General features: G+C 45.2%; 1 protein-coding gene across 1 annotated transcript; it reads right to left on the minus strand.

The window, feature by feature from the left end:
• Positions 1-9427: 9427 nt before the first annotated feature.
• nansa (N-acetylneuraminic acid synthase a) lies at positions 9428-17568 on the minus strand. The gene is made up of 6 exons (XM_068047339.1): positions 17367-17568; positions 14803-15018; positions 13685-13784; positions 13459-13613; positions 10259-10525; positions 9428-9813 (listed from the first exon to the last, which is right to left on the minus strand). The coding sequence occupies exons 1-6, from the start codon at positions 17496-17498 to the stop codon at positions 9610-9612; spliced, it is 1074 nt and encodes a 357-aa protein (XP_067903440.1). The 5' UTR covers positions 17499-17568; the 3' UTR covers positions 9428-9609.
• Positions 17569-21614: the final 4046 nt, after the last annotated feature.

Here is a 21614-nt window from a genome sequence, read left to right on the forward strand (position 1 = left end):
CTCACCTGTCCCTATATTCCCCTACCACCTACCAATACTAGCGGCAATTTATAATGGCCAATTTACCTATCAACCTGCAAGTCTTTTGGCTGTGGGAGGAAACCAGAGCACCCGGAGGAAACCCACGCAGTCACAGGGAGAACTTGCAAACTCCACACAGGCAGTACCCAGAATTGAACCCGGGTCGCTGGAGCTGTGAGGCTGCGGTGCTAACCACTGCATCGCCCTATATAAACCTGTATAAAAATACCAGTTCGGCCGCAATTGGAGTATTATGTCCAGTTCTGTGCACCACACTTTCGGAAGGACGTTAAGGAATTTTGGAAGGTCTAATGCAGGTGGGAGGTATACAGTAAATGGCAGAACCCTTAGGAGTATTGACAGGCAGAGAGATCTGGGCGTACAGGTCCACAGGTCACTGAAAGTGACAACACAGGTGGATAAGGTAGTCAAGAAGGCATACGGCATGCTTGCCTTCATCAGTCGGGGCATAGAGTATAAAAATTGACAAGTCATGCTGCAGCTGTACAGAACTTTAGTTAAGCCACACTTAGAATATTGCGTGCAATTCTGGTCGCCACGCAACCAGAAGGACATGGAGGCTTTGGAGAGGGTACAGAAGAGGTTTACCAGGATGTTGCCTGGTCTGGAGGGCATTAGCTATGAGGAGAGGTTGGATAAACTCGGATTGTTTTCACTGGAACGACGGAGGTGGAGGGGTGACGAGATAGAGGTTTACAAAGTTATGAGCGGCATGGACAGAGTGGATAGTCAGAAGCTTTTTCCCAGGGTGGAGGAGTCAGTTACTAGGGTACATAGGTTTAAGGTGAGAGGGGTAAAGTTTAGAGGGGATGTGCGGGGCAAGTTCTTTGCACAGAGGGTGGTGAGTGCCTGGAACTTGCTGTCGGGGGAGGTGGTGGAAGCAGGTACGATAATGACGTTTAAGGGGCATCTTGACAAATACATGAATAGGAAGGGAATAGAGGGATACGGACCCCGGAAGGTTTTAGTTTAGGCAGGCATGAAGATCAGCGCAGGCTTGGAGGGCCGAATGGCCTGTTCCTGTGCTGTACTGTTCTTTGTTCTTTGTTAATTACCTCCTCCCAATCCTCCATATCTATCCTAATCTTTGGCATGCCATGTAACCTGAATTTCCTCTGGTTCTATTTGCATGCGTATTTTGCCCCTAGCCCATTACTAATTCTCTTTCTCTGTGTCTCTTTTCCCCTCTTTTTTCCAGTATCCTCACCTTCCCTGTTACCCAGTCGTGCCTCCTTTCATTTCTTCCCTCCTGCGTACTTTGCCCTCCCTAATCCCTAACCCAGCCCTTAAATATTTCTCTAGTTTCCTATTCTCCTTCTGTCCTCCAAGGCATGAATCCCTCTCCCACAGCGTCCCTCTGTGCCACCTTCATTTTTCTCCAAAGGGCCCATCAAGGCACTCATCCCCGCCACGATGGGCCCCTGGCTGGACCACATGAAGCACTTCTGGGTCTCTGCCATTACTCGCTACTCCAGGATCATCGCGGAATGCAGATGAACCCCTACTTCTTTTCTCCACTACAAACCATCTCCTTAAACCCATCTCCCTGCTTCTTCCACCCTCACCTCCACAATGTGAGGAGCTCATCGACCCTTTGTCATTAAGATGTGTTCTGTTCAGCTGCCTCTGCTACATTCCACCCGTTCCCTACTCCACCAAGCCCATGCTCCTCCCAATTGGTGCTACGGATCAGCCACCCATTATAGAAAAAAGTGATCAATCTTCATTTCCACTGATTTCGAGTTTGAAATCCACCCATTGCTTTCAATGTGGAGAAGCAGTGAAGCCACTAGAATGGAGAGAAGCTGGGATTGTTCTTCTTTGAGCAGAGAAGGTTAAATGGAGATTTAATAAGAGGTGTTTAAGGTTGAGTGGTTTTGCTAGTGTTTTGATGGCAGGTGGGTTGGTAACCAGATGGCACAGATTTAAGACAATTGGCAAAAGAACTAGCAATGAGCCGATGAGAAAATAGCATTTTACACAGCAAGTTATGATCTCGAATGCACTGCCTGAAAAGGTGGTGGAAGCAGATTCAATAGTAACTTTGGGGAAATTTGCAGAGCTATGGAGAAAGAGCTGGGAAGTGGGACCAATGGGATAGCTTTTTCAAAGAGCTGACACAAGCAGGATGGGCTGAATGACCTACTTCTGTACTGTAAGATTCAATGAGAATGCCCTAGCCCTGAACTTACATCTTTCTGTAGTTTCTCTCTGATATCCCCCCACGTCTTCTCCAAGTTGTCCATGAGACCCACCTCCATTTTTTAATATTTGTTTCATGGCATGTGGGCATCACTGGCTAGGCCAGCATTTATTGCCCATCCATTATTACCCTTGAAAAGGTGGTGGTGAGCTGCCGCCTTGAACTGCTGCAGTCCATGTGGTGTGAGTACACCTACAGTGCTGTTAGGCAGGGAGTTCCAGGATTTTGTTACAATGACATTGAAGGAATGGTAATATATTTCCTAGTCAGGATGGTTTGTGGCTTGGAGGGGAACTTGCAGGTGATAGTTTTCCCATGTGTCTGCTGCCATCGTCCTTCTAGGTGGAAGAGGTCGCGGGTTTGGAAGGTGTTATCGAAGGAGGTGTGGTGATTTGCTGCAGTGCATCTTGTAGATGGTACACACTGCTGCCACTGTGCATTGCTAGTGGAGAGAGTGAATTTTTAAGGTGCAGATGGGGTGCTAATCAAGCGGGCTGCTTGTCCTGGATGGTGTCGGGTTTCCTGAGTGTTGTTGGAGCTGCACCCATCCAAGAAAGTGGAGTATATTCCTTCATGCTCCTGACTTATGCCTTGTAGATGGTGGACAGGCTTTGGGGAGTCAGGAGGTGAGTTACTCACTGCAGAATTCCATGTCTCTGCCCTGCTCTTATAGCCACAGTATTTATATGGCTTTTCCAGTTCAGTTTTGGTCAGTGGTAAACCCAGGATGTTGATAGTAGGGGATTCAGCGATGGTAATGCCATTGAATGACAAGGGGAGATGGTTAGATTCTCTCTTGTTGGAGATGGTCATTGCCTGGCACTTGGGTGACGCGAATGTTAGTTGCCACTTATCAGCCCAAGCCTGGATGTTGTGCAGGCTTTGCTGCACATGGTCACGGACTGCTTCAGTATCTGAGGAGTTGCAAATAGTACTGAGCATTGTGCAATGATCAGCGAACATCCCCGCTTCTGACCTTATGATGGAAGGAAGGTCATTGATGAAGCAGCTGAAGATGGTTGGGCCTAGGACACTACCCTGGGGAACTCCTGTAGTAATGTCCTGGGACTGAGATGATTGACCTCCAACATCTTCCTTTCATTTCCTAGGCATGACACCAAGAGGTAGAGAATGTTCCCCTTATTCCCACTGACTCCAGTTTTGCTAGGGCTCCTTGATGTCATACTCGCTCAAATGCTGCCTTGATTTCAAGGGCGGTCACTCTCACCTCACCTCTTGAGTTCAGCCCTTTTGTCCATGTTTGAACCAAGGCTGTAATGAGATCAGGAGCTGAGTGGCCCTGGCGGAACCCAAACTGAGCGTCACTGAGCAGGTTATTGCTGAGTAACTGCTACTTGATAGCAATGTCGCCAACACCTTCCATCACTTTGTGATGATCGAGAGTCGACTGATGGGATGGTAATTGGCTGGATTCAGTTTGTCCTGCTCTCTCTTAACCCTATTCCCATTAAACTGCTGACCACCCAACTTCCCTTCCTGGCCCTCATGCAAGCTGCTACCGTAAACTGTTCCTTCTTTTCATGTATTACCCCTCCCTCTTAAATCTGTCGACCACAGTTCCTCCAATGCCTCTCCTGTATTGTACAGCTAATTAAATAACATTTCACACGCCCATAGTGCTCCTTGTGCACAAAAGAAACTTCTCAAAGTGTTTCACAGGTGTTGGTAAATAGTGGGTGCTGAGATCCTTTCACTGCTGGGAGCAAAACTCAGGAGAAAAATCCTAGGTAGCATTAAAAAAAAATCAATTTTGTTATAAATTGCTGGAGTTGGGGAAGATGAAGCTGTTTGATTGACAGTCAGTCAGGTAATGAAGAGTCAGTTAGCCATGGGAAGGTGCGGTGTGGTTTAATATTACTTGCCCACACGGTAATCAATTAAATATAGTTCTGCCACTGGACTCAGGAGAGATAGTTTTATTAACCTACTTAAGAATAAATGTTACAACCAATTAAACAATGCACGAGAACATCAATGCAACATATACAGGTATAAACAGTACAACCTCAATATCTGCACAGCAGACAATGGCGATCAATCTTCCTCCTATCAATGACATTGGTGTCACAAATCACCTGAGAGCTCTGCCTGACTGGGGACTGAATTTTCCTTAAATTGGGTTCTTCTGAACAAAGAACAAAGAAAATTACAGCACAGGAACAGGCCCTTCGGCCCTCCAAGCCTGCGCCGATCCAGATCCTCTATCTAAACATGTCGCCTATTTTCTAAGGGTCTGTATCTCTTTGCTTCCTGCCCATTCATGTATCTGTCTAGATACATCTTAAAAGACGCTATCGTGCCTGCGTCTACCACCTCCGCTGGCAATGCATTCCAAGCACCCACCACCCTCTGCGTAAAGAACTTTCCACGCATATCCCCCCTAAACTTTTCCCCTCTCACTTTGAACTCGTGACCCCTAGTAATTGAATCCCCCACTCTGGGAAAAAGCTTCTTGCTATCCACCCTGTCTATACCTCTCATGATTTTGTACACCTCAATCAGGTCCCCCCTCAACCTCCGTCTTTCTAATGAAAATAATCCTAATCTACTCAACCTCTCTTCATAGCTAGCGCCCTCCATACCAGGCAACATCCTGGTGAACCTCCTCTGCACCCTCTCCAAAGCATCTACATCCTTTTGGTAATGTGGCGACCAGAACTGCACGCAGTATTCCAAATGTGGCCGAACCAAAGTCTTATACAACTGTAACATAACCTGCCAACCCTTGTACTCAATACCCCTTCCAATGAAGGAAAGCATGCCGTATGCCTTCTTGACCACTCTAATGACCTGCGTTGCCACCTTCAGGGAACAATGGACCTGAACACCCAAATCTCTCTGTACATCAATTTTCCCCAGGACTTTTCCATATACTGTATAGTTCACTCTTGAATTGGATCTTCCAAAATGCATCACCTCGCATTTGCCCTGATTGAACTCCATCTGCCATTTCTCTGCCCAGCTCTCCAATCTATCTATATTCTGCTGTATTCTCTGACAGTCCCCTTCACTATCTGCTACTCCACCAATCTTAGTGTCGTCTGCAAACTTGCTAATCAGACCACCTATACTTTCCTCCAAATCATTTATGTATATCACAAACAACAGTGGTCCCAGCACGGATTCCTGTGGAACACCACTGGTCACAAGTCTCCATTTTGAGAAACTCCCTTCCACTGCTACTCTCTGTCTCCTGTTGCCCAGCCAGTTCTTTATCCATCTAGCTAGTACACCCTGGACCCCATGCGCCTTCACTTTCTCCATCAGCCTACCATGGGGAACCTTATCAAACGCCTTACTGAAGTCCATGTATATGACATCTACAGCCCTTCCCTCATCAATCAACTTTGTCACTTCCTCAAAGAATTCATTAAGTTGGTAAGACATGACCTTCCCTGCACAAAACCATGCCTATCACTGATAAGCCCATTTTCTTCCAAATGGGAATAGATCCTATCCCTCAGTATCTTCTCCAGCAGCTTCCCTACCACTGACGTCAGGTTCACCGGTCTATAATTACCTGGATTTTCCCTGCTACCCTTTTTAAACAAGGGGACAACATTAGCAATTCTCCAGTCCTCCGGGACCTCACCCGTGTTTAAGGATGCTGCAAAGATATCTGTTAAGGCCCCAGCTATTTCCTCTCTCGCTTCCCTCAGTAACCTGGGATAGATCCCATCCGGACCTGGGGACTTGTCCACCTTAATGCCTTTTAGAATACCCAACACTTCCTCCCTCCTTATGCTGACTTGACCTAGAGTAATCAAACATCTGTCCCTAACCTCAACATCCGTCATGTCCCTCTCCTCGGTGAATACCAACGCAAAGTATTCGTTTAGAATCTCACCCATTTTCTCTGACTCCACGCAAAACTTTCCTCCTTTGTCCTTGAGTGGGCCAATCCTTTCTCTAGTTACCCTGTTGCTCCTTATATATGAATAAAAGGCTTTGGGATTTTCCTTAACCCTGTTTGCTAAAGATATTTCATGACCCCTTTTAGCCCTCTTAATTCCTCGTTTCAGATTGGTCCTACATTCGCGATATTCTTTCAAAGCTTCGTCTTTCTTCAGCCTCCTAGACCTTATGTATGCTTCCTTTTTCCTCTTAGCTAGTCTCATAATTTCATCCATGGTTCCCTAATCTTGCCATTTCTATCCCTCATTTTCACAGGAACATGTCTCTCCTGCACGCTAATCAACCTCTCTTTAAAAGCCTCCCACATATCAAATGTGGATTTACCTTCAAACAGCTGCTCCCAATCTACATTCCCCAGCTCCTGCCGAATTTTGGTATAGTTGGCCTTCCCCCAATTTAGCACTCTTCCTTTAGGACCACTCTCGTCTTTGTCCATGAGTATTCTAAAACTTACGGAATTGTGATCACTATTCCCAAAGTAGTCCCCTACTGAAACTTCAACCGCCTGGCCGGGCTCATTCCCCAACACCAGGTCCAGTATGGCCCCTTCCCGAGTTGGACTATTTACATACTGCTCTAGAAAACCCTCCTGGATGCTCCTTACAAATTCTGCTCCATCTAGACCTCTAACACTAAGTGAATCCCAGTCAATGTTGGGAAAATTAAAATCTATCACCACCACCCTGTTGCTCCCTGTTTCTGCATGTCTTGTACAATTATCCACCACCCTTGTGGTCATTCTATGCTGGCGAGACATTTCTCCTACTTCGAGCATTCTGGATATTGGGTCTGGAGTTATGATGATCACCCAGTATGAGAAGGGTTGCTTACAGTCCCAGGGCCTTCACTAAATGTTTAACTGAGTGACCAGACCTTCATGTCAATCAGACTTTCTCACCTCACCTCTTGAGTTTAGCTGTTTTGTCCATGTTTGGACCAAGGCTGTAATGAGGTCAGGAGCTGAGTGGCCCTGGCGGAACCCAAACTGAGCATCACAGTGCAGTTTATTGCTAAGCAAGTGCTGCTTGATGGCACTGTTGATGACACCTTCCATCACTTTACTGATGATTGAGTGGAGACTGATAGGGTGGTAATTGGCCAGATTGGATTTGTCCTGCTTTTTGTGGATTGGACATACCTGGGCAATTTCCCACATTATCAGGTAGATGCCAGTGTTGCAGCTGTACTGGACCAGCTTGGCTAAGGGCGCGGCTAGCTCTGAAGCACAGGTCTTCAGTACGACAGCTGGTATTTTGGCAGAACCCATAGCCTTTGCAGCATCCAGTACCTTCAGCTGTTTCTTGATACCATATGAAGTGAATCGGATAGACGGAAGACTGGCATCTGTGATGCTGGGAGCTCGGGAGGAGGCCGAAATGGATCACCCACTCGACACTTCTGACTGAAGATTGTTGCAAACGATTCAGCCTTGTCTTTTACACTGACGTGCTGGTTGTGGCAGGACCGCAGAGCTTTGATCTGATCAATTGGTTGTGAGATTGCTTGTCTATTGCAGATAGCCACATCTATTAACTGTGCAAGTTGTTTCTGTCAAAAGAGCAGCTGTTCTGTTGGGGAGTTTCTGCAGCAGTCCACAGACGTGCTGCACTGCATGAGCTAAGTACATTTATATTGGCACTCATGGTAGAACTGTAATTAACTAGGATCATAAGATAGTTCCAAATGAAGGAGTGGGATCTAATTCTTCCAGAATAGTAACCCTACTGTCTTCACATTATAGTATCTAGCTGTTCTTATACCCTTCCTACCTATTCCAGTTAAAAAGGAACAGATTGATGATAGAGATTACCAAAGGAGGCTGTTCAGTTCATCCGGTCTTGCATTTCTGTACACATTCTCCTCCCCTCCTCTAACACTGGATTTCTCTCTTGTTTCACCATCTGTTTGGCTTTTTCTGCCACTATGCTTCTGGTCTCCGGAACACTACCAGGTTCCTTTGCCTGCTACCTCCCCCCTCTATGCTTTCAAAACCTCAGATTCTCAATTCCTCTCCCCTTTGCCCATACTCCGTGTCTACCAAACACTTCTCATTTTACACAGTAGCAACCTCCTGCACTACAGCAGCACCATCTAAATGCAGGTTGCTGCGATTAAGAGTTGGGACCCTGTCAGCTTTTTCTCCCAGTTAAACACTGGGGAATAAGAACTGGATGAGACACAGTAAGGATAGATTGTAGATTATAGCATGTTTAATGTTACATGAAGGTATGTCTCATTTCAAACTGCCAGGTCAACAACACAGAATGAATTTGAGCAGTGCTCCCTCACATCTTCCAGTCAATATCAGATTTAGTTTGAGGTGTTGAAAGTTACAGGTTTTGCATTATTTAGGAGCAGGACACTCAGCCCCTCGAGCCTGCTCCACCATGCAATAAGATCATGGCTGATCAAATTGTAACCTTGACTCTACATTCCCACCTACCCACCCCACCCCACCCAAAATAACCTTTCACCCCTTCCCTAAGAATCTACCTCTAAATATTTAAAGATTCTCTTCCTCAAAAGGCAGTGGAAGCAGAGTTCCAAAGCCTCACGACCCTCATTAAAAAAAAATTCTCCTCATCTGTCTTAAATGGGTGACCCCTAGTTCTAGATTTTCCCACAAGAGGAAACATCCTTTTCACATCCACCCGGTCAGATCCCTCAGGATCTTATGTTTCAATCAAGTCGCCTCTTACTCTTTTAAACTCCAGTGGAAACAAGCCTAGCCTGTCCAGCTTTTCCTCAAGACAAGCCACTCATTCCAGGTGTTAGTCTAGTAAATCTTCTCTGAACTGCTTCCAACACATTTACAACTTTTCTTAAATAAAAGGAGACCAATACAGTACACAGGACTCCAGATGTGGGCTCACCCATGCCCTGTATAACTGAAGCATAACCTCCCTATTTTTGTTTTCAATTCCTTGCAACAAACATTCTATTAGCTTTCCTAATTATTTGCTGTACCTGCATACTAACCTTTTGCAATTCATGCACTAGGACACCCAGATCCCTCTGTATCTGAGCTCTGCAATCTCTCACCATTTAGATAATAGGCTTCCTTTTTATTCTTCCTGCCAAAAATGGACAATTTCACATTTTCCACATATTACTACTCCATTTGCCAGATCTTTGCCCACTCATTTAACCCATCCATCTCTTTGTAGCCTGTCCTTTTCAAAACTTAAAGCTACAAGTTCTGCATTAAAAAGATCAACATTGATAACAGAATTTAACAAAGTCTCATTTGATACAGCACTTAGTTTTTATTGATTTGCTAGACAGTAATTACAGAAGTGTAAAAGTGACTTTCCCTTGATTAAACTCCAAAATATAAATTTAAGTTAAAATGCTTGATTTAATACAGGAGATTTTTTATTGGCAATTTAAATTCCAAGATATCTAGTTCATGCACCACTTGTATAAACTTAGGACTTCTTGCTATAATTTTCAATCATGCCATCAGTGATCGTTTCATCTGCCTCTATGTTGACTTTAACTTGCTTCCCCACCAGCTCAAAGATGTCCTCTGGCTCAATGCCTTTGGGTTCTGACACCTTCACGGTCATCATGTTCAGGGTCAGTGCTGTCCCTGCTGCAATTGTCACTTTGGCTACTATTGATTTGCCAAGCTAAAAAAAAAATACAAAAAACATTTTAACTGCTTTAAAACATGCAAAATGTTAAACTCTTGGTCATACTAACTGAAGTAATTTATAATTCCATAGGAAAATAGCTGTTCCTAAACTAGTGTGCTGCCACTAATTTCTTCTATATGGTATTTCATCTACACTCGCTACTTTTATGTCAGTCATCTCATCGGAAAAAGCCAACACCCCTGCTAATTTCTCATCTGTCCACACAACCACGAGATTAGTTTTGAGTGCTTGTACAAAGCTTTAAACTTGAAAAAAAAACATTCTGAATACAGTCTAAAAACTTTCTTTCCTTGCCTGCACAAGATGGCACTGAATAATCTATTAAAGCACTGGCCCAAAAGAAAACAAAAGATGCTTTGAGCATTTTAAGGATTGATTTTATTCAACACTGTACACAAACCATTTGAGTACAACTGACCTTGTTGTGGCAGGCCATCTCACTAGGCAGCAGACGCTTGATAGAAGACCCAAATGCTTTTTCCACAGTCCTGATTGAGTGAACCAGTTCTTGCAGCTCATTGGGCTCCAGTGAAGCTTGGTGGTCATTGCCCTTCCAGCTTTTGTCCAGGGTCACATGACGTTCCAAGACTTTAGCTCCCATTGCAACTGCTGCTATGCTTATAGCAATTCCAGTTTCATGGCCAGAGTATCCAATAGGAATATCTGGAAATTCCTTTTTGAATTCCTGGAAGTAAGAAAAAAAATTCACATCTGTCTGCAGGGCATGAACATGATCTATTTAACTTTGACAAACTACATCTAGTTAAAGGCAAAATGGCCAACATTTTACCAATCGTCACCAGTGTTGCCATCAGAAACGTTATTGCAGATTAAAAGCATCTTAAGCCCTCCCCCCACACCAGCCTGCTGGAAATTCAGGACATTAATTTTTTTGTAATACAGTCAGAAAACTATAGGGATTCATTTTACTTCTGACCATCAGAAGAGTCAGGGCCTTAGATAAAAGCTCATGATTTGTAACATTAAAGCTCAGTCCTTCACAATATTATGTAGTGAAAACAGGGTTCTAACAAGCAGCTATTGCTTTACGGTGAGTGATTGAATACTTAAAACTCAAATATTGTCAACAAGTTCAACATCTTGCATTTATATAGCACCTTTAATATAGTAAAATGTCCCAAGGTGCTTCACAGGAGCACAGCAAACAAAATTTGATACAGCCACAGAAGGCGAAATTAAGGCAGATAACCAAAAGACTGGTTTAAGAGGCAGGTTTTAAGGAGTGTCCAAAAGGAAGAAAGCAAGGTAAAGAGGCAGAGAGGGAATTCTAGAGCTTAGGGCCTGGCAGCTGAAGGCATGGCTGCTAATTGTGGAACTAACATTGTGGATGCTCAAGAACCCAGAATTGGAGGAATGTACATATCGTGCAAGATATAGGGCTGGAGGAGATTACAGGGATAGGAAGAGATGAAGCTATGCAGGCATTTAAAAATTTGGTGAACCAGGAGCCACAGTAGGTCAGTGAGCACAGCTATGTTGCATGAATGGGACCTCTTGAGTTAAAGTTCATGCGGCAGAGTTTTAGAGGATCTCAAGTTTACAGAGGGTAGAAGACGAGAGGCCAGCCAGCAGCAAGTTGGAATAATCAAGCCTGGTATTAACAAAGGCATGGATGAGGGTTTCAGCACAGGGATGGAACAGTCAGGGAATGTTAGAGATGGAAATACGCAGTCTAAGCAGATGTGGCCAGAAGCGCATCGGAGGGTCAATGATATTAAGTTTGCGAGCCACTACAGTCTATGTTGAACATACTCAGTGCTTTTAGGTAGAAAGTTCCAGAATTTTGAATCAGCAATGTTGAAGGAACTGCAATATATTTTCAGGTCAGGACGGTGTGTGACTTGGAAGGGAAATTGCAGGCGGTGCTGTTCCCATGTGTCTGCTGTCTTTGCCCTTGTAGGTGCTGTGGGTCTATAATTCACTCCATTCTGAATGCATGGTAAGAATCCTTTGGCTTTTTGATGGCCCTTTGATTATTTCACTATCTTACACAGGTGGCTAGCTTTTGGTTTTCCTGCTATAAAAAGAATATTCTCCAACACCTTTAATAACTGGTGTTCCTCCACAGAATAGCAGTCACGGCACTTCAAAGTAATTCATTGCCAGACATTCTTCAGCTACTGATTTCCTCACCCACACCCTCACCTTCACTTAGATGCTCAAGTCCCCAATAAAAAGATGAATCTCACCCTGGCCGTTCCCTTGTAAGGCCCTCCTCTCCGCTCCCTTAGGTGCAAAGGATGCAGACTTGAAAAAGATAAGCTCTGGAATTCCCTCCACCTTGAATTCCACTAAGCCACTCCTAAAAATCTACCTCTGGCCAAGCTTCTGGTCATCTCCCCTAATATCTCCTTATGCAGCTGTGTCAAATTTTGCTTTATAAACACTTTTTTTTTTTTAAGTTTAGAGATACAGCACTGAAACAGGCCCTTCAGCCCACCGAGTCTGTGCCGACCATCAACCACCCATTTATACTAATCCTACACTAATCCCATATTCCTATCACATCCCCACCTGTCCCTATATTTCCCTACCACCTACCTATACTAGGGGCAATTTATAATGGCCAATTAACCTACCAACCTGCAAGTCTTTGGCTTGTGGGAGGAAACCGGAGCACCTGGAGAAAACCCACGCAGACACAGGGAGAACTTGCAAACTCCACACAGGCAGTACCCAGAATTGAACCCGGGTCACTGGAGCTGTGAGGCTGCGGTGCTAACCACTGCGCTGCCCAAAGTCACTTCTATGTGACTTGGGATTTTTTTTTGTTAAAGGTGCTTTTATAAATACAAGTTGTCCAACTGAACTCATTTTTTAGGCATGTTCAGCACAGGTTTCCTAGAATCAAAATGAGCTTGGTCAAGTTCCTGTAGGCATATGCAGAATGCATAAGTGAAGAACAATACACAAACAACAAAATTAGAGATAAATAACACCATGAGATTCCAGTTTCAAGAAGCATTTAATAGCCAGTTCCATCAGGAAAACTCACCTTACCCACTATAAAGGTCTCTCAACTTAAGTGAGTAATCTTTAAAAAGAACAGGTGCCAGAGTTAGTGCTTTTATTTTAACTGGACTTCAACAGATTTGCCTGTTTACAGGTGTCAGGTTGCAGTATCCTCAAAGCAGACAAAGGAAGAATAGCAGGGAACCCTGCTGCAGTTTGTAATTAGGGAGTCACTGGAAACAGTTTCAGGAGAGTCAATAACCAGAAGACACAGATTTAGATAATTGGTAAGAGAACCAGAGAGAGACAGATGGGAAAAAAAAGTCAAGTTGTAATCTGGAAGGTGCTGCCGAGGAGGGCAGTGGAAGCAGATTCAATAATAACTTTCAAAAGGGAACTGGATAAATACTTGGAGAACATTTGCAGGGCTTTTGGATTAATGAGAGAGCTCTTTCAAAGAGTTGGCACAAACATGAGCTGAACAGCCTCCTTTGCTGCAAGATTCTACAAACTGTGGGGAAGGTAGGGAGAGAATAAAAAGGCAATTGTCAGACAATGAAGAATACAATGGGAGGTTCATTCCAAGTACAGCCAGATAGGTGAACTCAACTTTAGGAACATTCAATGTTTTGGCATTATACTGACCGTGATGATACGCAGGTTAGCGTCTTCAGGCTCCAGTGGGTATGAACTGGTGCATTGGAGAAAGCAAAATTTAGTATTGATGGGTTTCACAGTCTTGTAAACGTCTCTCATTGTTTGCATGCTCTGCATCCCACTGGAGATCACCATTGGACGGCCTGCCAACAAAGAAATAATCAGTACAAGTAGAAACTGAACAGTTATTAATGGAATATTATGCAACTGTTACCTTTCTTAGCAGCTTTCTCTAAATATGGAAGGTTATTTGTGTCCAAAGAACCAACTTTGAAGAAAGGTACATTCAGTTTATGAAGAAATTCAACTGCCATCTGCAAAACAGAGGAACAAATACTCAGCCTGTCACTAACATGGATTTTGATCATATATTTTACCCTTTCATTCTAACATTGTTACTTATCTTCTTGTTCTGCTGTATCTTTCCATTTCTAGACCTCCTTATTGATTGCTAACCTTTTTCCTTTCAACTCATTTCAACAATCTGGATTCCAGTCTGTGCCCATTGCAGAGATACTCAAATAATTAAATGACCATTGACTCAAGCAAACAGAACAAGTTAAGATTCCACAGGGTTAAGGAAGAAAAAGTACAGTTTGAGTTAACCAAAAAAGGTTTCATAAGTGTATTGGTTGACTGAGTAGAACATGGACAAGAAGTGCTTCTTGACATTGTAGAAGAGTGCACTGCCAGCATCCTCTGCTGGAAATTCAACATTTCTTCAACCAGGTAGGAAAGATTTTGGATACAATTTTACTCACCCTCATACTGCCCTGTTTATTTAAATCAGACAAACAAACAGAGTCTGGTCATCTTGATTCACATTAGCAAATACTGACCACCACCACCCCACCCCCACCTCTCCTACTGCATTCTTACTAGATACCTGCTGTGGTTACCTCATTTGATCAAATGTTTGATTTACCAGCGTCCTAATAATTGAGGGTTAATTCACTGAGCGGAGTGCTGCTGGAGAGCCTTCACCAAAACAGTTGTGCTGCTCTCAATATTCTATGGGAAACTGAGCAGCATACCTACAGTTTCTCAATGTGTGTGGTCATCATGTAATGGTCCCTGCTAAAAATGCAGAGACAATCAGCCCATGTGATATCAAGAGGAAAAGTTGAACAAGGCTTGCACCACACTATCCCCTTTTTAAATGCAATCCATGTTTAGCACAGTAAAGAGGTGCAACTTGCAATTATGAGTGAAATTCTCTTCTCTCCATCAGACTTTGTACAGAACTGGATTTTAAAAAGTCTGCTCATACAAATGGCATTTAGAATCAAAATAGACACAAACTGGCAAAATAAACCTCGAAGTAGGACATACCTCATCCATTCCAGATGCTGTGAAAAAGATACCAACTTCTTGTGCAAATTTATAGAGCTCTTTATACTGCTCATGACTGAACTCCAGGTAGCGCTTGTGATCTCCATAGGTGACTCCCCATGAATGTTTGGATGTGTAAGGCCTTTCTAAAGCTTTCTTGTTAAATTTGTGCTCCAATTCGCTCTTTTGAAACTTTGCACAGTCTGCCCCACATTCCTACAACGAAAAACAGACAGCACAGATTTACAAAATTATTCAGCAGGTCTGGCAGCATCTGTGGAAAGAGAAGCAGAGTTAACGTTTCGGGTCAGTGACCCTTCTTCGGAACTGACAAATATTAGAAATGTCACAGATTATAAACAAGTGAGGTGGGGGTGGGGCAAGAGATAACAAAGGAGAAGGTGCAGATTGGACCAGGCCACATAGCTGACCAAAAGGTCACAGAGAACAGGCAAACAATATGTTAATGGTGTGTTGAAAGACAAAGCATTAGTACAGATTAGGTGTGAATACACTGAATATTGAACAGCAGCAAGTGCAAACCTGAAGAAAAACAGGTTGTTTTAAAATATTCTAAGGAGTCATTTTGACCAAAGCCATTAGGTTGTGAACAGCAGTACTGGGCTCTCCGAGACACTTAAAACTCTCTTACCAAGCTTTTACTCACCTGTCCCAATATGGCCTTATGCAGTTCAGTGTCAAATTTAGTCCAATTTACACTCCACTGAAGTGCCTGGGACATTTTACTACATTAAAAGGAACTATTTATTTTATTTATTTATTTAGAGATACAGCACTGAAACAGGCCCTTTGGCCCACTGAGTCTGTGCCGACCAACAACCACCCATTTATACTAACCCTGCAGTAATCCCATATTCCCTACCACCTACCTACACTAGGGGCAATTTAAATGGCCAATTTACCCATCAACCTGCAAGTCTCTGGCTGTGGGAGGAAACCGGAGCACCCGGCGAAAACCCACACGGTCATAGGGAGAACTTGCAAACTCCGCACGGGCAGTACCCAGAATTGAACCCGGGTCCCTGGAGCTGTGACGCTACAGTGCTAACCACTGCGCCACCCTAACTATATAAATGAAAGTTGTGTTGATCATGACCCATCCACACATGCAGAATGGAGCAGATGTCAGAACTGGCAGCATCTGTCAATTCCTGTTCCACTGAGAATCAAGTACCTTAGGGAGGAGAGGAAATCAGAAAATCTTGTTCCCTGGAAAGGGAAAGATTTGCCCACAGAAACAGATAACAAAAAGGCTACCTCCCAGCAACAAGAGGTCTCTGATACTAATCAATGCACTAACTTACTCCCCTGCTATCAAAAGATCAAAGTGCTGGGCTTCATGGTGATTCAGCAGCCAAGGACAATAAAAATCCTAGATTCAATCTTCACACGGCACTGAATTAGCTGGAGATAGTAGAAAGCCAATAACTTGCCTATCCCATTACCACCCACTCTGCCTTGCACCAACATCCCCTTGTGTCATTTAATCCCTTCTGCCCTCCGCCATATCACAGACCTTTTTTGTTCTTCTTACCCTGGCTATTCCAGTGTCCCTCCTACAGAGAGGGAGTGCACATGTAGGGTAGAGAACAGACAAACAGCTTGGCAGCACTGAAGATCCATGTCATCTGCCTGGAATCAACAGCTTCAGGAGAATCAACAAAGGAAAAAAAGCAGCCATAGAGACAAAGTGGAAGACATATAGGGCAGGGCAGAGGCAGACTGAAGACAAGGGTTAGATCAACAGACACAGAATGAGACAAAGCAAATGTACGGACAGGTAGGAGAAAGTCAAGGGGAAAAAGGAACAAAGCCCCTACCCTTTCCCATTAGTTACAAGGTCAGAAGAAGCTGGTGGTAGATTTGATGGATATACTTTTGCAATTAGTTTTTGCTTCAGTTCATCAATTGAACAGAGAGGGAAATTTTTGGAGTTCGGATCATAGAAAGTTTAAGGCACAGAAAGAGGCCACTTGGCCCATCGTGTCTGTGCCAGACAAAAAGCAATCCACCTATTCTAATCCCAATTTCCAGCATTCGGTCCATAGCCCTGGAGATTATAGCACTTGAGGTGCATATCCAGACTCCTTTAGAATGAGTTGAGGGTCTCTGCCTCAACTACCCTTTCAGGCACTGAGATCCAGACCCCACCCCCCCACCCACCACCATCCTCTGGATGAAAAAGGTGTTCCTCATCTCCTCTCTAATCTTTCTACCGATCACTTTAACTCTATACCCTCTAATTACTGACCACTCTAAGGTGAGCAGACCCTTCCCCTCCCCTCCCCTCTATCCAGACTCCTCACAATCTTTTTGATGAAAGGTTTTGAAGCGGAAACATTAACTGTTTTCCTCCCTCAGAAGATGCTGAATATTTCCGGCATTTCCTCATTACAAAACAGGGAAGCGCCACTTTATAATAATTCAGGAATTGTACAACAACAACGTTAGTGAGAAAGCCAGGCTCATCCCCCTCAGCAGCTACACCGCCCGCAGCTCCCCGGTGCCCGGCTCCAGCCGGCTGGCACCCCGGGCCTCCCCACCTTGGCCATACGGATCATCTGCTTGGCGATGTCCATGCTGCCCTGGTGGTTCTGGCCGATCTCGGCAATGATGAAACACGGGTGGTCGCCGCCGATGGGCCTCCCGGGACAGAGCTCGAATTCCAGCGACATCTTCAACCCGGTCCCACAACAAACCGACAGGCCGAGCACCGCCGCGCCTGCGCCTTATCAACATCGCGCCGTCCCGGGCCCCGCCCCTTACCGCCGTCCATCACCAGACCCCGCCCCGCCCCTGCCAGTAGGCCCCGCCCCTTCCCACCGGGCCCCGCCCCTGCCATTAGGCCCCCGCCCCTTCCCACCGGGCCCCGCCCCTACCATTAGGCCCCGCCCCCACCACCGTTCAGCAGCTGCCGGAATTTCACGCCCGTCGCAGGAGGGTGATGGTAGAATTGTGTGGGAGGCGGGTGTGGGGAGGGAGCGCCGTTCCCTACGCCTTCCCGCCCCTGCTGCAATTTTACGAGGGGCTGCAGTGGTGAGAAAAAGCCCGCCCCAGGCCTCCTCCCACTGCCACTGGAATTTTACCGGCAGCAGGCGGGCGGCCAAGTAAAACCTGGCACCCTCCTTGCAGGATGAGGGTGGGCCTGCCTGATCGGGTACACTGTGCCTCACCGATTGCCCTCCAGGGCAAACCGCCCCCACTACATACCCTCCCTTTGCCAAAGAGGTGTTGGGGGTGATCTTGTATATATTGGGCTGTATTTTTCCAATGATGATCGAGTCCCACCACCAGGGCTGGAGGCGGGAGCCAATCCTACACGGGCGGGCGGTGGAACCCTGGGGAGGCATTTTGCTGGTGGTGGCCAATTAACAGAGGGCTGGCAACTCAGCAGCCTCAGCAGTTAGTGGTGGCCACTTTTGAGACTGCAGCACAAGGATGAGAGTGCCTCCATGCCAAGGCACTCTCGAAGACCCAGGTAAGTTTCTTTGCAGCAAGCGAGGATCAGGCAGGCAGGCAGGCCTCGGTTATTGGGTGTGGGGGGGGGGTTACATTCCAGCAGTGGGGCATTAGTCACGGGAGCGGTCATTGCTGCTGGGGTCCCCTCCATGGGTCATGGAGTGGACATTTTACCTGGCAGTCTCCCCACATGGCAGCGGGCCCTCCCGACACAGGCAAAATTTCCGTAGAGGCAGGAAGTGGCCCTTAATTGTGCACTTTGTGGCTCAATTGGCTGACCAGTAGGCAGCTGCACCACTGAGGTTCCCGCCACTGCCAATATGCCACCGTGGCAGAAGCATGTCAGGCTCCCCTCCCAACGCCTTCCCTGCTATATTGCCAGCCTTTCCACCTCCCAGCCCATCTCCAAAGGGCTGAGAAAGTATAGTCCATTATTTCAATTATAGATTATTCACCTTATTAATGGGGGCAATGACATGCAGCATTGAAGATGTTGCTGAGGTGATTGAATATGGACTGGTGAAGGATTTCAAAGCCAATTTGTCTGGATTCTTTTCTGGTGCCTAACAAATGTCTTGAACAAGATAAAGATTCTCTGCTGGCTTTTGTAACCATGCCTCAATACACAAAACAAAGCATTTAGTTTGCTTTTGTAAGATGCTTTTTACAGGCTAAGGTGGGTTTGGCATGTATGTGTGTAAATGCACAGAGAATGATAAATAAGGTCAGTGATAAAAACAAGAAATGCTGGAACCACTCAGCAGGTCTGGCAGCATCTGTGGAAAGAATGGTTCCAGCATTTCTTGTTTTTATTTCAGATTTCCAGCATCCGCAGTATTTTGTTTTTATAATAAGGTCAGTGAGTTGCAGGCACATGGGATTATGATATTGTGGCAATAGTGGAGACCTGACTCAAAACAAGGGGAGGAATGGACAATTAATATTCCCGGATACTAAGTATTCAGGAAGATGGGGAAGGAAAAGAAGGATGGGGTGAGGCTGTGGGTGGCTGTATTGACCAAAGATATTGTTGCAGCATTATAAAGGGACGATGTTCAGAATCTATTTCATTAGAGTTAAGGAATGGATGTAAACTAGAGGTCACCAAATAGTGGGAAGGAGATAGAGGAACAAAATCTGCAGGAAAATTGCAGAAAGATGTAAGAACTACAGAGTAGTGGTACTGGGGGAACTTCAATTATAGTAATATAGACTGGGATGTAGACAAGGCAAAGAGGGGGAGGAATTTCTGAAATGTGTACAAGAGAGAACTTTCTTGATCAGTATCTTTCCAGCCCAATGAGGAAGGAAGCAGTGCTGTATCTTGTTCTCAGGAATGAGGTCGGGTATGTGGAGAATGTTTCAGTGGGGCGCATTTGAGAAACAGTGATCACAATATCATTAGATTTAGAGTAGTTATGCAAAAGTATGAGGCAAAATTAAATGTGAAAATATTCAATTGGAGGTGAGCTAACTTCAGTGAGTTGAAAACGGATCTGGCCCAGCTGTATTGGAATCGAAGATTGGCAGGTAAAACAATAATTGAGCAATGGAAGGTTTTCAAAGAAGAGGTAGTTCTGGTACAGGGTAGACACATTTCCATGATGAGAAAGGAAGGGCTCCCTGAATGTCTAAAGATATAGAGATTAAAATGAAACAGAAAAAATATTATGAAAAATGTCAGGTTCCTAATTCAGTAGGGAACCAAAATGAATATAAAAAGTACAGGTGAGTTCTGAAAAAGGGTATAATAAGGGCAAAGAGAGTGTGTGAGAAAAAATTAACAGCTAACATAAAAGGGAATCCAACAATCTTTTATAAACTTCTTCTTTGGCCTCCTTGTCTCGAGAGACAATGGGTAAGCGCCTGGAGGTGGTCAGTGGTTTGTGAAGCAGCGCCTGGAGTGGCTATAAAGGCCAATTCTAGAGTGACAAACTCTTCCACAGGCGCTGCAGATAAAATTGGTTGTCGGGGCTGTTACGCAGGTGGCTCTCTCCTTGCACTTCTGTCTTTTTTCCTGCCAACTGCTAAGTCTCTTCGACTCGCTGCTCTTTAGCCCAGCCTTTATGGCTGTCCACCAGCTCTGGCGATCACTGGCAACTGACTCCCACGACTTGTGGTCAATGTCACAGGACTTCATGCCGCGTTTGCAGATGCCTTTAAAGCGGAGACATGGACGGCTGGTGGGTCTGATACCAGTGACGAGCTCGCTGTACAATGCGTCCTTGGGGATCCTGCCATCTTCCATGTGGCTCACATGGCCAAGCCATCTCAAGCGTTGCTGGATCAGTAGGGTGTATATGCTGGGGATGTTGGCCGCCTCGAAGACTTCTGTGTTGGAGATACGGTCCTGCCACCTGATGCCAAGTATTCCCCGGAGGCAGCGAAGATGGAATGAGTTGAGATGTCGCTCTTGGCTGACATACGTTGTCCAGGCCTCGCTGCCGTAGAGCAAGGTACTGAGGACACAGGCTTGAAACACTCGGACTTTTGTGTTCCGTGTCAGTGCGCCATTTTCCCACACTCTCTTGGCCAGTCTGGACATAGCAGCGGATGCCTTTCCCATGCGCTAGTTGATTTCTGCATCAAGAGACAGGTTACTGCTGATAGTTGAGCCTAAGTAGGTGAACTCTTGAACCACTTCCAGAGCGTGGTCGCCGATATTGATGGATGGAGTATTTCTGACTTCCTGTCCCATGATGTTCATTTTCTTGAGGCTGATGGTTAGGGCAAATTCGTTGCAGGCAGCCGCAATCCTGTCGATGAGTCTCTGCAGACACTCTTCAGTGTGAGATGTTAATGGAGCATCGTCAGCAAAGAGGAATTCCCTGATGAGGACTTTCCGTACTTTGGTCTTCGCTCTAAGATGGGCAAGGTTGAACAACCTGCCATCTGATCTTGTGTGGAGGAAAGTTCCTTCTTCTGAAGACTTGAACGCATATGAGAGCAGCAGGGAGAAGAAGATCCCAAACAGTGTAGCTGCGAGAACACAGCCCTGTTTCACGCCACTCAGGATAGGAAAGGCGTCTGATGAGGCGTCGCTATGTTGAATTGTGCCTTTCATATTGTCATGGAATGAGGTGATGATTCTTAGTAGCTTTGGTGGACATCCAATCTTTTCTAGTAGTCTGAAGAGACCACGTCTGCTGATGAGGTCAAAGGCTTTGGTGAGATCAATGAAAGCAATGTAGAGGGGCATCTGTTGTTCGCGGCATTTCTCCTGTAGCTGGTGAAGGGAGAACAACATGTCAATGGTGGATCTATTTATAAACATAAATAGTAAAAAGGTAGTTAAGAGAAGGGTGGGGCTGATTAGGGACCAAAAAGGAGAT

This window comes from Heterodontus francisci, chromosome 1 (assembly GCF_036365525.1).
Source record: "Heterodontus francisci isolate sHetFra1 chromosome 1, sHetFra1.hap1, whole genome shotgun sequence".
Taxonomy (NCBI): domain Eukaryota; kingdom Metazoa; phylum Chordata; class Chondrichthyes; order Heterodontiformes; family Heterodontidae; genus Heterodontus; species Heterodontus francisci.

Bases quoted from the DNA above. Each gene is read 5' to 3' on its own strand.
- nansa (XM_068047339.1), bottom strand. From the start codon at position 17,498: ATGTCGCTGGAATTCGAGCTCTGTCCCGGGAGGCCCATCGGCGGCGAC. The intron at 13,785-14,802 runs GTATGTCCTACT...TCTGTTTTGCAG, and splicing joins CAGCATCTGGAATGGATGAG to ATGGCAGTTGAATTTCTTCA. The intron at 9,814-10,258 runs GTCAGTTGTACT...TTTTTTTTTTAG, and splicing joins AGATGGCCTGCCACAACAAG to CTTGGCAAATCAATAGTAGC.